This window comes from Oncorhynchus masou, chromosome 27 (genome assembly GCF_036934945.1).
Source record: "Oncorhynchus masou masou isolate Uvic2021 chromosome 27, UVic_Omas_1.1, whole genome shotgun sequence".
In the NCBI taxonomy this organism is placed as follows: domain Eukaryota; kingdom Metazoa; phylum Chordata; class Actinopteri; order Salmoniformes; family Salmonidae; genus Oncorhynchus; species Oncorhynchus masou.
In genome coordinates this window covers 42,317,920-42,333,465 of record NC_088238.1, presented here as the reverse complement: position 1 = coordinate 42,333,465, position 15,546 = coordinate 42,317,920, and the positions used below count along the sequence as shown (strand labels likewise).

The 15,546-nt window shown below is 42.8% G+C and overlaps 1 protein-coding gene across 6 annotated transcripts; it reads left to right on the top strand.

Annotated features, from left to right (window-relative positions):
• The first annotated feature begins 14 nt into the window (after positions 1–14).
• aadat (aminoadipate aminotransferase) lies at positions 15–13,887 on the top strand. 6 transcript variants are annotated; one of them, XM_064940323.1, is made up of 14 exons: positions 15–52; positions 1,354–1,425; positions 1,597–1,765; positions 4,528–4,660; positions 5,733–5,807; positions 6,035–6,244; positions 7,991–8,056; positions 8,192–8,274; positions 9,307–9,403; positions 10,629–10,690; positions 10,884–10,948; positions 11,202–11,308; positions 12,857–12,958; positions 13,072–13,887. In XM_064940323.1, the coding sequence occupies exons 2-14, from the start codon at positions 1,359–1,361 to the stop codon at positions 13,111–13,113; spliced, it is 1,278 nt and encodes a 425-aa protein (XP_064796395.1). In that variant the 5' UTR covers positions 15–52; positions 1,354–1,358; the 3' UTR covers positions 13,114–13,887. The 6 variants fall into 6 exon arrangements, with proteins under 6 accessions (XP_064796395.1, XP_064796394.1, XP_064796392.1 ...); XM_064940322.1 differs by lacking the exon at positions 15–52 and adding an exon at positions 71–158; XM_064940320.1 differs by lacking the exon at positions 15–52 and adding an exon at positions 175–306.
• Positions 13,888–15,546: the final 1,659 nt, after the last annotated feature.

Sequence of the window (15,546 nt, the reverse complement as noted above, 5' to 3'; positions counted from 1 at the left end):
CAAGTTGGCCTTGCTCGATCTAACGAAAGGGTCGTCAGCAACTGTTCGCTAGGTAAACAAAATCTTTACTGTAACTATTAAGCTACTCAATGCCATCACGGGACGACCAAACCTACTCGAGAGTTGTCATGCGCGTTGATAACGTGATAAGTAGCAAGGTATACTTTGATGAAGCATTTGCAAGCCCAACATGTGTTGTCGCTTGACAAAATACAACTGACTAAAGTTAGCTAACTTAGCTGTAATAATTAACTAGTTAGCTGGCTGCCTTTCAGATATATTAATGCTAGTTGCTCACGAATCGAGGTAAGGATGACGCTGCTTTCCCACGTTGTTTGTGTAAACATGACAGTAATGCACAGTCATTTGAAAATACACAAGACAATTAAATCAAAACTAACAGCTAGCTAGGTAGTTACGCTAGCAGCAACGTAGACTTTTCCTTGCTGCATCGAATACGATTAGGATACGCTGCTGCCATGAAAGTACGGTCTAGACTCGGTTTCTCGACTGTTCCACTGATTCGATTCATTCCTAAATTGTCTACGATCGTTTTTTACTATTTTATTATTGGGGACAATTATACATGTTTATAATTATGCAGATAGTTAATTTACACAATTATGGTACAGTAATCTCAAAATTATAGACTATTTTGACACCTGGGTAATGTAGTCCACACACCGGTTACTTGTGTGGACTATTGCTAGTGGAAAAATACATTATCCAGCGGCGGCCACTGTACGATTAAGCACAAGATACGCAAGGTCAGTTATGAAACAAACGTGGTTGTAAATATTACTCAGATGTTGATCTTCTGAAGTTTATTCCTGTGTTAAGATTTTTGTGCAATGTATTTCAGTCTAACTCCGTGCATATGTTGCTACTTGTTCCTATATTTGTTCCGCCTTTAGTGCACGATAATCCACTTCAGTGCTGCCATACGGCAGAAGCAAAACAACATAGTCGCTCGCCCAAAGGTTTGGCAGAGGGCGCCATTATTCCTGACGTCTTTACATCAAACGACGTATAGAATAATAGCGTCCTCTGGTGGACCTTGGGGCTGCATAGTAAGTGCCAACGATATCACACTCAAATGTACCATTGTGTAATGAATGCATCCCATCATTATATCATGATAAAACAAGTAAATTGACATTATTTCCATGTTTTGTAACTTGACCCAACAATCAACATTGCATTAGTATTTAGTAGGCAAGTGAACACAAGTGAATCCATGTGTCATCATCATGCACTGTCACATTGTATATCTATATACCCCAGGAGGTGTGGTTGACACACCACAGGCAAGCTTGCTCTGTCAGTGCTGATTGTTAGAAGGTGATTTTACAGAAGCCATGAACTACGCTCGGTTTTTGACAGCTGTCAGTGCAGCTCGGAAGCCCTCACCTATCCGAATGTTAAGTAAGTCGTCATGGTGGTAGAGCTCTATTCCGTGTTTCTATATTCTGTGTTTTACCATGTAGAATTTCTCTTTGGTATTTTTTAAAATCTTTGTCCGTTTTCAGATATTTTTTATTTCATTGGTACCTTTGTAACCTATCTGTCTTGCCCCCCCCCCCCTCCATCCCAAAGCTGAAATCCAGCAAAGGTCACCCCCATCCATGATCTCCTTGGCCGCAGGGGCTCCCAACCCCAACACCTTCCCCTTCCATTCCTGCTCCATCCAGGTGAAGAACGGGGATATGATCACCTTCGACGAGACCATGATGAAGAGGGCTCTGCAGTACTCTGCCTCCAGCGGGTGAGTCAGAGACTGAGAAGGCATTGGCTCTGTCCAAAATGGCACCCTATTTTGTATATACAGTGCGTTCTGGAAAGTTCAAGACCCCTTGACCTTTTCCACATTTTGTTACATTACAGCCTTATTCTAAAATGGATTAAATCGTTTTCCCCCTTCATCAATCTACAAACAATACCCCATAATGACAAAGTAAAAACAGTTTTGACATTTTTGCAAATGTACTAGAAATAAAAACGGAAATATCACATTTACATAAGTGGGGAGGCAGGGTAGCGTAGTGGTTAGAGCTTTGGACTAGTAACCGGAAGGTTACAAGTTCAAACCCCCGAGCTGACAAGGTACAAATCTGTCGTTCTGCCCCTGAACAGGCAGTTAACCCACTGTTCCTAGGCTGTCATTGTAAATAAGAATTTGTTCTTAACTGACTTGCCTAGTAAAATAAAGAAAAAATAAAATAAAAATTCAGACCCTTTACTCAGTACTTTGTTGAAGCACCTTTGGCAGTGATTACAGCCTCGAGTCTTCTTGGGTATGACATTACAAGCTTGACAAACCTGTATTTGGGGAGTTTCTCCCATTCATCGCTGCAGATTGAATGAGGAGCATTGCTGCACAGCTATTTTCATGTCTCCAGAGATGTTCGATCAGGTTCAATTCCGGGCTCTGGCTGGGCCACTCAAGGACGTTCAGAGACTTGTCCCGAAGCCACTCCTTCCTTGTCTTAGCTGTGTGCTTAGTCTTTGTTCTGTTGGAAGGTGAACCTTCGCCCCAGGCTGAGGTCCTGAGCGTTCTGGAGCAAGATTTCATCAAGGATTTCTCTGTACTTTGCTCCGTTCATCTTTCCCTCGATCTTTACTAGTCTACAAGTCCCTGCCGCCGAAAAACATCCCCACAGCATGATGCTGCCACCACCATTCTTCACCGTAGGGATGGTGCCAGGTTTCCTTCAGACGTGACGCTTGACATTCAAGCCAACGAGTTCAATCTTGGTTTCATCAGACCAGAGAATCTTGTTTCTTTCTCATGGTTTGAGAATCTTTAGGTGCATTATGGCAAACTCCAAACCGGCTGTCATGTGCCTTTTACTGAGGAGTGGCTTCTGTCTGGCCACTCTACTATAAATGCGTGATTGGTAGAGTGCTGCAGAGATGGTTGTCCTTCTGGAAGGTTCTCCCATCTCCACAGAGGAACTCTGGAGCTCTGTCAAAGTTACCATCGGGTTTTTGGTCACCTCCCTGACTTAGGCCCTTCTCCCCCGTTTGGTCGGCCGGCCGGCCAGCTCTCGGAAGAGTCTTGGTGGTGCCAAACTTCTTCCATTTAAGAATGATGGAGGCCCAGATCTCTGCCTCGACACAATCCTGTTTTGGAGCTCTATGGATAATTCCTTTGACCCCATGGCTTGGTTTTTTTCTCTGACTGTGGGACCTTATATAGACTGGTGTGCACCTTTCCAAATCCTGTCCAATCAATTGAATGTACCACAGGTGGACTCCAATCAAGTTGTAGAAACAGCTCAATGATGATCAATGGAAACAGGACGCATCTGAGGGTCTGAATACTTATGTGAATAAGGTAGCTTTTTTTATTGTGAAAAACACACCAGCGTTGCGGTTCTTGACACACTCAAATCAGTGCGCCTGGCAGCTACTACCATACACTGTTCAAAGGCACTTAACTATCTTGTCTTGCCCATTCATCCTCTGAATGGCGTACATACACAACCCATGGCTCAAAGGTTAAAGAAGGATTTGTAAGCCGTCTCCTCCCCTTCATCTGCACTGATTTGAAGTCGATTTAACAATTGACATCAGTAAGGGATCATAGACAGACCAGGTGAAAGCTATGTCATGGAAAGATGTTTTGTACACTCAGTGTAGTGCACTACTTTTTATAGGGAATCGGTGCTATCTTGGACACACTCGTTGTGTATTGTTAAGTAGCATCTCTTAGCCCACAGAAATCTATCAAAAGTCTGCGGAAGCTTCATCAGAGCGCAATAGGAAAGAGTCAACAAGGACATAGCCTTTGAAAGCGCTCAACACCAACGGAGTAATGTACATGACTAGCCAGGGGTTTAGCCTGTAGAATCCTGCGGACATGAATGGTTTGAAATAACTTTTATTTTCGTGTTTGAACTGGTCAACGCTGTTCCTTGAAACGGTTAGGACAGCATCACACCTATGCTAGTTAATGGTGGAGGCAGAAGGTTATCTCTTAACAGCTTCTTATCTACCTTTACAACAGTCTAAATAGTAAATAGTGACTCATATTGGTCTGTAGAGCTCTCAACCTGTGTGCGTGCGTGTGCTCTCAACCGCTGCTTTGCTTTGCTTTCCACCGTTGGTTTAATCACTTCTGATAAGAGTGAACGGGACGATAAAGCCAAGGCTGCTTCCTAAAAAGCACCCTATCATGCACACTAGAATTAACGTTTCACTGGATGTCAAAACCAAAACATTTTATCACGACATACTCTGGGGCTGCTATTCGAGTTTTATTATTATTGATTAGGTCTATTTCTTGCTTACAAAATACAATTTTCCAAGGAAATACGATGAGGTTAAGGTGAGATAACGTAGGGTTAAGATAAGGTGACTTGTAACTGCAGGTTATTCATGATGAGGCGAATCTGAATTTCCACCGAAGTCAATATGTTCACTTAGTCTCACATGGACATCAATTTGAAAGTTCAACTAAAGTTAGGATTCGACCTCCGATGAATGGTAGGTTTTTTAATTTAGGCCTCTGTCGACCACATATAGAATCCCGGAGCTGTTGACTTGGATGAAGGTCCTTCAGAAGAACCTTCACAACCCTCCTACAGCCAACTACAGCGCTGAGAATGGCCAGATGGACATGTGTGTTACTACAGGCAGCCAAGAGGGTCTCTGCAAGGTATTACATTTCCATTTTAGTCATATAGCAGACGCTTATCAAGAACGACTTACTGTTGGTGTATTCATCTTAAAATAGCTCGCTCCGACAAGCGCATATTTTTTTATTTTTTTTATTTCACCTTTATTTAACCAGGTAGGCTAGTTGAGAACAAGTTCTCATTTGCAACAGCGACCTGGCCAAGATAAAGCTTAGCAGTGTGAACAGACAACACAGAGTTACACATGGCGTAAACAATTAACAAGTCAATAACACAGTACAAAAAAAGGCGAGTCTATATACATTGTGTGCAAAAGGCATGAGGAGGTAGGCGAATAATTACAATTTTGCAGATTAGCACTGGAGTGATAAATGATCAGATGGTCATGTACAGGTAGAGATACTGGTGTGCAAAAGAGCAGAAAAGTAAATAAATAAAAACAGTGTGGGGATGAGGTAGGTGAAAATGGGTGGGCTATTTACCAATAGACTACAGGGCAGGATGGATATAGGTCTGTAACAGTTTGGGTCCAGGGTGTCTCCCCCTTTGAAGAGGGGGATGACTGCGGCAGCTTTCCAATCCTTGGGGATCTCAGACGATATGAAAGAGAGGTTGAACAGGCTGGTAATAGGGGTTGTGACAATGGCGGCGGATAGTTTCAGAAATAGAGGGTCCAGATTGTCAAGCCCAGCTGATTTGTACGGGTCCAGGTTTTGCAGCTCTTTCAGAACATCTGCTATCTGGATTTGGGTAAAGGAGAACCTGGAAGGGCTTGGGTGAGAAGCTGCGGTGGGGGCGGAGCTGTTGGCTGAGGTTGGAGTAGCCAGGCGGAAGGCATGGCCAGCCGTTGAGAAATGCTTGTTGAAGTTTTCGATAATCATGGATTTATCGGTGGTGACCGTGTTACCTAGCCTCAGTGCAGTGGGCAGCTGGGAGGAGTCACAGTAAGTAAAAGGTTCCTTAATAAAGCAGAAAAGAAAAGTGCAAGGAAGGTAAGTTATGTGTGACGGCCACTCATGATCCTCTCGATCCCATGAGCCTGTCCTATTCTTGCCCTTCCCTCTAATACTTTTCTCTGTGTTTTTTTGGCAGGTGTTTGAAATGCTTGTAAATCCCGGAGATAACGTTCTCCTGGACGCACCCACGTATTCTGGAACTCTCGCTGCAGTAAGAACCTCTACTCACAACCACAGATACACACACATAATCACTCACTCACTCACTCACTCACTCAGACAAGCGTTATTAGCACGAATGGCAAGGCCACTGTTGATAAATCAAAATGTGACAGATAATGATAAACAACAACAACAACATAATGTTAATAATAATAGTTATAAAAACTCACTCTCACATTTACTCTCACACACACGCACTGTGTTTGCCGTCCCAAGCTCCAGCCATTGGGATGTAACCTGATCAATGTGCCCAGTGATCAGCACGGTATGATCCCGGGTGGGCTGAAGGAGGTGCTGTCCCGCTGGGACCCGGCAGATGTCCACAAGCCGCACAGCACCGTACCCAGGGTCCTCTACACAATCCCCAATGGAGGAAACCCCACCGGGGCCTCCATGACCACCCAGAGGAAGAGGGATGTCTACGAGGTACGGTAGAGTCTGCAGACCCATAGGCCCTATTCAAATTGTTCAGAAATGCATCCTTCCTTCCTACTTTCCTTGAAGTAGTCTCAGATCTGAATTAGTTGAATCGGTAAAGTAACAGGTTGTTAACCTTGCTTTCACCACTCCAAATTCTTTTAGATCAGTGCTTACCCCATGGAAACCTCAAGGAAGTATTCAAACAGATCCCCATGAGCTACTGCACATGCAGCAGCTACTCTTCCTGGGGTCCACATAAAACGTACAAATACATGACAAGTACAGAACAGATATAGACAAGAACAACATAAGATATTATATTACATTCGAAATTATATTGCATTCAAAATAAACATAGGAGTTATATATTGGAAAGACACCAAGAGATGACAACAACAGTACTATGTACACATTATTCATATATACAGTACATCTTCATATTCTTATGTACAGTTCAATTAGATCTTTAGAAAGAGGAGAGGCATTCTGATACAATCGTTTTTTTAAAGCTTTTTTTGTTGTTGTTGCTTGGTGGCAGAGTATTCCATAAGGACATGGATCTACACATAACTGAGTTATTGGTTACTGTGAAGAAACACACAGTGGTATGGCTGGTGGGGTATGTATGTCTGTTTTGAAGTGTATGCAAATAGATTAGACAAGTGGTTAGGCATTTTCAACAGATAAATGTTTCTTAAAAAGACTAGAAGAGAAGTAGTCCATTTCTCCTCAACCATGAAAGACTATGATGCATGTTGTTGATGCCAGTTCTGTGTGTGCAGTTAAGGGCAAGGCGTGCTGCTTGGTTTTGAGCCAGTTGCAGCTTAGCTAGGTATGTCTTTTCTGCACCTGAACACATTACTGGACAGGTATCAAGATGGGACAAGATCAGAGCCTGAACAACTAGTATAGTTGATCTTTTTGTCAAAAATGCATAACATGTTTATATAACAGACATGCCTCTCCCCATCTTCACAACAACTTTGTCAATGTGACTTGACCATGATAACTGACCATCCAATGTTACTCCTAGGAATTCAGCTTCTTCAACTTGTTCAATGGTCACACCCTTTATGCACAACTCCAGTTGAGGTTAAGGTCTAAGAGAATGCTTTGAACCAAATACAATGCTTTTTGTTTTAGATGTATTTAAAGAACAGTTGATTTAAAGAACGGCCCAAGGCAACTGCCCTGAGGGATACCGCACTGTAGATATCTGATGTTAGAGATGCTTTTATTGAAAAATATTCTCTTGAGTTCTATTGGATGGGAAGGGAAACGGAAGGAAAGGGAGGCAATACATTTGAATAGAATACAGACTGCAGAGTACAAAGCCATAGTGTATATTGCAGCCACAATGACACATAGTGTCTAGTAGCCTGAACCATAGTGTCTATAGCCTTGTCCCAGATTTGTTTGTGCTGTCCTGTGTGCTGTCTCTGAGTTAGCAAGACAGCACAAACAGATCTGGGAACAGGCCAACTGACATTCGGGAAGGAAATTGGGAGGGACCCAATCTAAATCCATTGTTCTAGTTCTTATTAATGATTTCCTTAACAGTCTTTTTCAAATAGGGCCAGAGTTTGACATGGTCCTGGTCAGTTCACTGACTCATGCATATGGGAGTGAAGGGAAAGGGAGGGTTTCTTTCTGAAATGATTGTGCTAGTTCAATTCAGGCCTATGTAAAATATTGATTTCCCTAAAGGTCTACTTCACAGAATGAATCAAGCTTTTGTTGTCGTTTTGACAGCTTGCCAGGCAGTATGACCTCCTTATTATTGAGGACGACCCCTATTACTTCCTACAGTTTGACAAGGTAAAACTAGTTTAATTGTTTAATATATTATGACTTTGTATGTTTTATTGGGACACATTGCACTGGCATCACCCCTACTGTATATAATATATAATAGAACAGGCTGCTCATGCGTCTTTCTCTCTCTCTCTGCAGCCTTGGGCTCCCACGTTTCTCTCCATGGACGTTGACGGGAGAATCATCAGGACAGACTCCTTCTCAAAGATCCTGTCGTCAGGGTGAGGCAGACTTTCAGATCGCCACGGCAACTATGTGGGTTTCGAGGTCAGGGAGGAAGAAGGAAGTACAGTCACTGTATTAATTTACCTTTTTATTTATGCAGGTTTGTCTAATTGAGAACCATCTCTTTGCCAAGAGAGACCTGTTCAGTAGCCTAGGGTGGTCTAGCAGTCTAAGCCGCTGTCTCTGGAGCACATGTACGATGTACCAGTGCCAGCAGGGGTTCGAATCCGGCCCACTACTCTTTCAGCAGTCTCTGACCTACCTTTCACCTCTATATCCAATAAACATACAAAGACTTTAAAAAATATAGTTTAAAAAAAAGACCTGTTCAGTTTGTTGTTACACTATTACCAGCTAATTTAGTGTGATTTTGTAGTCTGTCTCTCTATGTGGTTGTCAGAACTTGTTTACCAAGAGACTGTCAGAAGCTGTGTACTCAGTGGGTTATTGAGTCCTTGTTTTTCCAGTTCATGTGGACAATTGAATTACCTTGTGCTATTCCCAGTAGGTATTACACACACACACACACAGTGTTGTACAGCCAACCTTGTGGGGACACACAATTCAGTCCCTTTCAAAATCCTATTTTCCCAAACCCCTATCCCTAACCCATACTCTTACCCTAACCTTAACCCAAAAACCTAACCTTAACCCTGAAACTAATTCTAGCTCCTAACTCTAAACCCTAATGTAATTCTAACCTTAACTCTAAACCCCCTAGAAATAGCATTTTACCTTGTGGGGAATAACAAAAAGTCCCCAGTTAGTCAAATGTTTGTTTGTTTGTTTGTTTACTATTCTTGTGGGGACCAGAGGTCCCCACAATAATAGTTACACACACACACACACACACAGGATGCAGCACTGCTGTGCCCAGAAAGACAGAGGACACACTGCTCGTTGTTGTTGTTGTGATGTTCCTTCACCAGTGAAACAGCCCCTGTCTGCCTTTCCCATGTGTGTGTGTGTGTGTGTGTGTGTGTGTGTGTGTCTCTACAGGTATGACCCTCTGTTGTCTATCTTTGCAGGCTGAGGATAGGCTTTGTGACTGGGCCCAAGCCGCTGGTGGACAGAGTTGTGCTACACATCCAGGCTTCTACAATGCATACCAGCTCCTTCACACAGGTGAATGAACCTCTACTTCTAACCCCATCACCCCCTTCAAAATTGCATCACCTTCCCCTTTAAAAGTAGACCTAGTAGTAAACTACCCCACCATTCGCTTTGAAACACATGTAAATAAGTAATATAGCATGCATGTCTTAGTAAACTGGCGTACCATCCCCTTTAAAATGAATGGTACGTAGTAATAAATATGTTGAGGTATATTTACTTTCATGTGATGTTTGGTTGTATTTTCTACTTTGCCTCTAGTCTCTAAAGTCATTGTTTAAATCCCATATGAGGCTTCTTTCCTGTGACTGTAATCACAGCAAAACATGAAACTGCGTTTTCAGTAGTGCACGAAGTAGCAACACGTTCTCCAACAGTAAGCGAAAAAAGATTCCAAGGTAAAACAAGGTAGTTAACATTTCAGGTAGTCTGTTTGGTAGTTTGGTTGCTTGTGAATACGACCTTGATTATTATTATTTATTTATTTATTTTAAGTTATTTTGCTGGAAGAGACAGTTGGCAGCATTTTTAATGTGAGTCGTTACCATAGCAACAGCAATACAAATGCAGCCATCGAGAGAAATATTACTATATTGTGTTCTATTTAATTCTGTGAATGTACTGTACCATTCTCAGTATAGATTAGTGGCATAATTGTCTGTTTTTATCCCATAGAGATGAGAGTAGACAGAGAGCGTTAGTGGTTTAATCCGTCATCACAGAGGTTAATGAAAAAGTCCACTCAAAAACAATATTTTGGTATTTTTTTCATTAGTACAGTTGATGGTTGATGCAGTCCCAACAGTTTTTTCAGTAGTCCATGGTTGATGCAGTCCCAACATAGTTTTTTTTGCATGTCAGCGGGCAAGTTTTCAAGATAATTGGACTTTCAAGAAGCAAAGTGTCACCGGCCACATCAACATGATGCTGGATTTTTCCTTTTAATGCAACACTAATTCACTTTTCTTGAGGTGGCAGAACGAGACAGTCACGCCCACTCGCTGCCTGCTCTTTCTTGACGAATATCATGTTATCGTAACATCTGTGGGTTATTTTCACGCATACGGAAGGAAGTTAGGATTAGGTATATATAACATATGGAATGTTCTAGACAATATGGAATTCAGAAAGTGTTAACTTCCATTTGCAACACAATATACTGGAACATGCAACAGATGCAGTGTTGACTACTCTACCTTCTCTCCATCTCTCCTTGTCTCCTTCTCTCCCTCTCCAGCTCATGGTGTCCCAGCTGCTGCATGGCTGGGGTCAAGAAGGCTTCCTCAACCACGTAGATGGGTAGGTCAAAGGTCGTACCACTGGCAGCTGTATAAACAACACGCATATATGGTGTCAATATAGCTAGAGATGTGAGTTGTTTGTGTTATGTGTTGTTGTGCAATTATTATTTTGGGGGTGGGGTGGGTGTATTGATTACAATATGAGCAGTTCAGCACTCTACAGTATGATGGACAAACCTTATCTCTTTCAGAGTGATTGAGTTTTACAGAACACAGAGAGATGCCATGCTCTCCTCTGCAGACAAGTGTCTCAAAGGTTTGTGTTTCACTCACATTCGCATGGTTGTGTCCGTTGAAGCCTAACATTAAAAAAACACTCATGAAGCCAGCACGTCACACAGTGCTAGTGCCTTGTTAAAATCACAAAGCATCAGAGGAAGTAGTGCTTTGCCAAAGGGGTAATAAGAAAGAAAATCCCTGCTCCTGCACCAAACAATACCTAGACCTAACCCTTCTGTTTCCCTCGTGTGTGTGTGTGTGTGTGTGTGTGTTCGTGTGTGTGTGTGTAGATGTGGCAGAGTGGCACGCCCCTGCTGCAGGCATGTTCCTGTGGATCAAGGTGAAGGGCGTCGCAGACACCCAGAAGCTGATCATGGAGAAGGCTATGGAAAAGGAGGTAGGTACACAAACACACAGTCTAAACTCTACCCTACAGGCCCACCTGATCTCTGGGCTCCACCACAGCTCACACATACACTGACTAAACTAATACAACCTGTTTGACTGAATGAGATTTTTTTTTTTTTTTTTTTTTTTTAAATAGTCCACTTACATTGAAGTCCTGTATCTCTGGGAGGTTCCTGTCATTTATAATATCTCTATATTTCCGATACTTCAAGAAGAAGTTTACTTTATTTGAACCAAATCTCTATTTTCGATGTCAATGGTATGTTGTAGAAGGGCCCAGACAATGTTGTTGTTATCTCACTTATTTTAGAGAAACTTACCACACCAGCAATATACTTTCTTATGTTTTATCTGTAGTTGTAAGGGCACTGGAAAAACATGAACAAATGCTCCAAAAACACTCGAATATCTCCTTTTCGAAACCGCGATGCTCTCAGTATAGTGATGCAGGTCTTTTAGATGTTGTACACGTGAAATTGTGTCATTCCGAACTTTATTTGCGATGTCATATTCCATTTGAGGCGTTTCCTCTATCCAGCAGTGCTGCATCTCCATGTAGAGCACACGGAAAAGTATTGTGGGCTACATCGAGAAACGTCACTCGAGTCGCACAACGTGGAATACAACGTTGCGGATGAAGTTCGGCGCGACACAGTTTCGTGTGTACAACAGCGAAGGATCTGCATCGCCATACTGAGAGCGTCGGTGTGGTTTTGGAGCTTTTGCTCAGGTTTTTCTGTGCCACTATAACCGCAGAACAAGCATAAGGAAGTATATTACTGGCGGGGTAAGTTTCTCGAAAGTGAGTGAGATCCATCAAAAAAGTGTTTATTGGCACTTCTATACCATGCCATTTACAATGAAAATAGAGATTTGGTTCAAATTAAGTGAACTTCTCCTTTAACAACAATTTGGCTACAGGTAACCCTACTGTTTTGTTGTCTGGCGTTAATGTCCTACTCATGCATGCAGGATGAGCAGCAAGAGATTTTCACTAAGGGCCCGGGCTAGTGCTTGTCAGAAATAGGATGTTAGATAGTATGTGAAGCTGCCATTATCCAAGAAGGCAAATGGATTTAAAATCCCACGGTTTCCCCCACCCACATAAGAACACTCCAAATCCACGCTGATTGGTCTGCTTCTATGTGGAAAGAACAGGAAACACAATCGGGGCTTTTTAAAATCTAACATTTGGGTATTTTCTTCACACTGCACCAAACAATTGAAGCCAATTGCAGTAGATTATAGAAGGCTAGTTATGTACATAGTAGGTCTGGGAAATGGTAAAAGTAATAGCTAATTTAATATCAGCACACAGAATTTACTGTACAAGCAGTAGTTTTATGATACATAATTCAGAGCTTCAAGATGTGTGTGTGTGAGAGGGAGGGAGGGAGTGAGCAAATTAACTATGACAGAAGCTCATAGGGTCTACAGCCACCAACCGCAGCAGTACAGTTTTGTCCCCTTTTGTCTTAGTGTCCATATTTGGTTGTAGGTGCTGGTTGGTTAAACATTTTCTGTTGTCCTACTGTAGGTGCTGCTTGTCCCTGGAGGTGTATTCATGATCAACAGCTCAGACCCGTGTCCTTATGTCAGAGCGGCCTTCTCCCTCTCCACACCGGAACAGATCGATGAGGTAAAGAAACGCACACATGCAAATGCAGCCACACACACACTCACACACACACACAAACACACTTGAAGGCAATAAATGAGTAATAAATGTACCTTCTTTTTCTTTCTCCAAAGGCTTTCAAGAGGCTCTCTGCACTCATCAAGGAATCTTTGTGAGGAGCACATCAGATACCAACTGGACGACAAACTATTTTCATTGGCAGAGATGTTTTTTTTAATTTTTACAAATTCACTAGTTTTTTATGTCGCATGTACGGGATACACCACCCAACAAAATGGGGTCCTTCTCGACAATGCAACAACCATAAGAAATAATAAAATATAAAGAATACGAACATTAATGGCTCGGTAGAATAGAAGAAACGTTTTAGCATAAGTTTAATACAGGAAGGCACAATTTATAGTCTATAGTATTTACCAATCATAATAAGACTTTTGTGTGTGTGTGTGTGTGTGCGCGCTCCGATACCGTCTGCTGTGGGCCTTCCTCCGGCACCGCTTTGAGTAGATGCCCTGGAAAATTTTAGTGAGTTACAATTCATATAAGAAAATCAGTCAATTTAAATAAATTCATTAGGCCCTAATCTATGGATTTCACATGACTGGGAATTGTCCCACTCCTCTTCAATGGCTGTGCAAAGTTTCTGGATGCTGGCGGGAACTGAAACACCCTGTCGTACATATCGATCCAGAGCATCCCAAATATGCTCAATGGGTGGGTGACATGTCTGGTTTGTATGCAGTCCATGGAAGAACTGGGACATTTTCAGCTTCTAGGAATTGTGTACAGATCCTTGCGTCATGGGGCCGTGAATTATCATGAAACATGAGGTGATGGCGGCGGATGAATGGCATGACAATGGGCCTCAGGATCTTGTTATGATATATCTGTGCATTCAAATTGCCATCAATAAAATGCAATTGTGTTCATTGTCCGTAGCTTATGCCTGCCCATACCATAACCCCACCGCCACCATGGGGCACTCTGTTCACAACGTTGACGTCAGCAAACCGCTCACCCACACAACGCCATACACGTGGTCTGCGGTTGTGAGGCTTCGCGTTCCTAGGAAACTATGCAGTTATTTCTTACATTAGTACCCCAGGTCATCTTAGGTTTCATTACATATATTCAATAGTTCTTCTCGACTGTAAGATCAGCGTCAACTCACCATCAGTACGACCAAGAATATGACTTTCGCGAAGCGGATCCTGTGTTCTGCCGGGTTTCTCCACGCATCGCACCGACAGAAACAAACATCTTTCTGGTAAGAAGAGGGGCGGGGGCGTATGCCTTATGGCTAACGAGAATTGGTGTGATCACAGAAACATACAGGAACTCAAATCCTTCTGTTCACCTGATTTAGAATTCCTCACAATCAAATGTCGACCGCATTATCTACCAAGAGAATTCTCTTTGATTATAATCACAGCCGTATATATTCCCCCCCAAGCAGACACATCGATGGCTCTGAACGAACTTTATTTGACTCTTTGCAAACTGGAATCCATACATCCTGAGGCTGCATTCATTGTAGCTGGGGATTTTAACAAGGCTAATCTGAAAACAAGACTCCCTAAATTGTATCAGTATATCGATTGCGCAACCAGGGCTGGCAAAACCTTGGATCATTGTTATTCTAACTTCCGCGACGCATATAAGGCCCTGCCCCGCCCTCCTTTCGGAAAAGCTGACCACGACTCCATTTTGCTGATCCCTGCCTACAGACAGAAACTAAAACAAGAAGCTCCCACGCTGAGGTCTGTCCAACGGTGGTCCGACCAAACTGATTCCACACTCCAAGACTGCTTCCATCACGTGGACTGGGATATGTTTCGTATTGCATCAGACAACAACATTGACAAATACGCTGATTCGGTGTGCGAGTTCATGAGAACGTGCGTTGAAGATGTCGTTCCCATAGCAACGATTAAAACATTCCCAAACCAGAAACCGTCGATTGATGGCAGTATTCGTGTGAACTTGAATGCGCGAACCACTGTTTTTAATCTGGGCAAGGTGACTGGTAACATGACCGAATACAAACAGTGCAGCTATTCCCTCCGCAAGGCTATCAAACAAGCTAAGCGTCAGTATAGAGACAAAGTAGAATCTCAATTCAACGGCTCAGACACAAGAGGTATGTGGCAGGGTCTACAGTCAATCACGGACTACAAAAAGAAAACCAGCCCAGTCACGGACCAGGATGTCTTGCTCCCAGGCAGACTAAATAACTTTTTTGCCCGCTTTGAGGACAATACCGTGCCACTGACACGGCCTGCAACGAAAACATGTGGACTCTCCTTCACTGCAGCCCAGGTGAGTAAAACATTTAAACGTGTTAACCCTCGCAAGGCTGCAGGCCCAGACGGCATCCCCAGCCGCGCCCTCAGAGCATGCGCAGACCAGCTGGCTGGTGTGTTTACGGACATATTCAATCAATCCTTATACCAGTCTGCTGTTCCCACATGCTTCAAGAGGGCCACCATTGTTCCTGTTCCCAAGAAAGCTAAGGTAACTGAGCTAAACGACTACCGCCCCGTAGCACTCACTTCCGTCATCATGAAGTGCTTTGAGAGACTAGTCAA

Coding starts and splice junctions, on each gene's coding strand:
- aadat (XM_064940323.1), top strand. CDS start 1,359: ATGAACTACGCTCGGTTTTTGACAGCTGTCAGTGCAGCTCGGAAGCCC. Junction 6,245..7,990: donor GGAAGAGGGATGTCTACGAG/GTACGGTAGAGT, acceptor TCGTTTTGACAG/CTTGCCAGGCAGTATGACCT. Junction 8,275..9,306: donor TCAAAGATCCTGTCGTCAGG/GTGAGGCAGACT, acceptor CTATCTTTGCAG/GCTGAGGATAGGCTTTGTGA.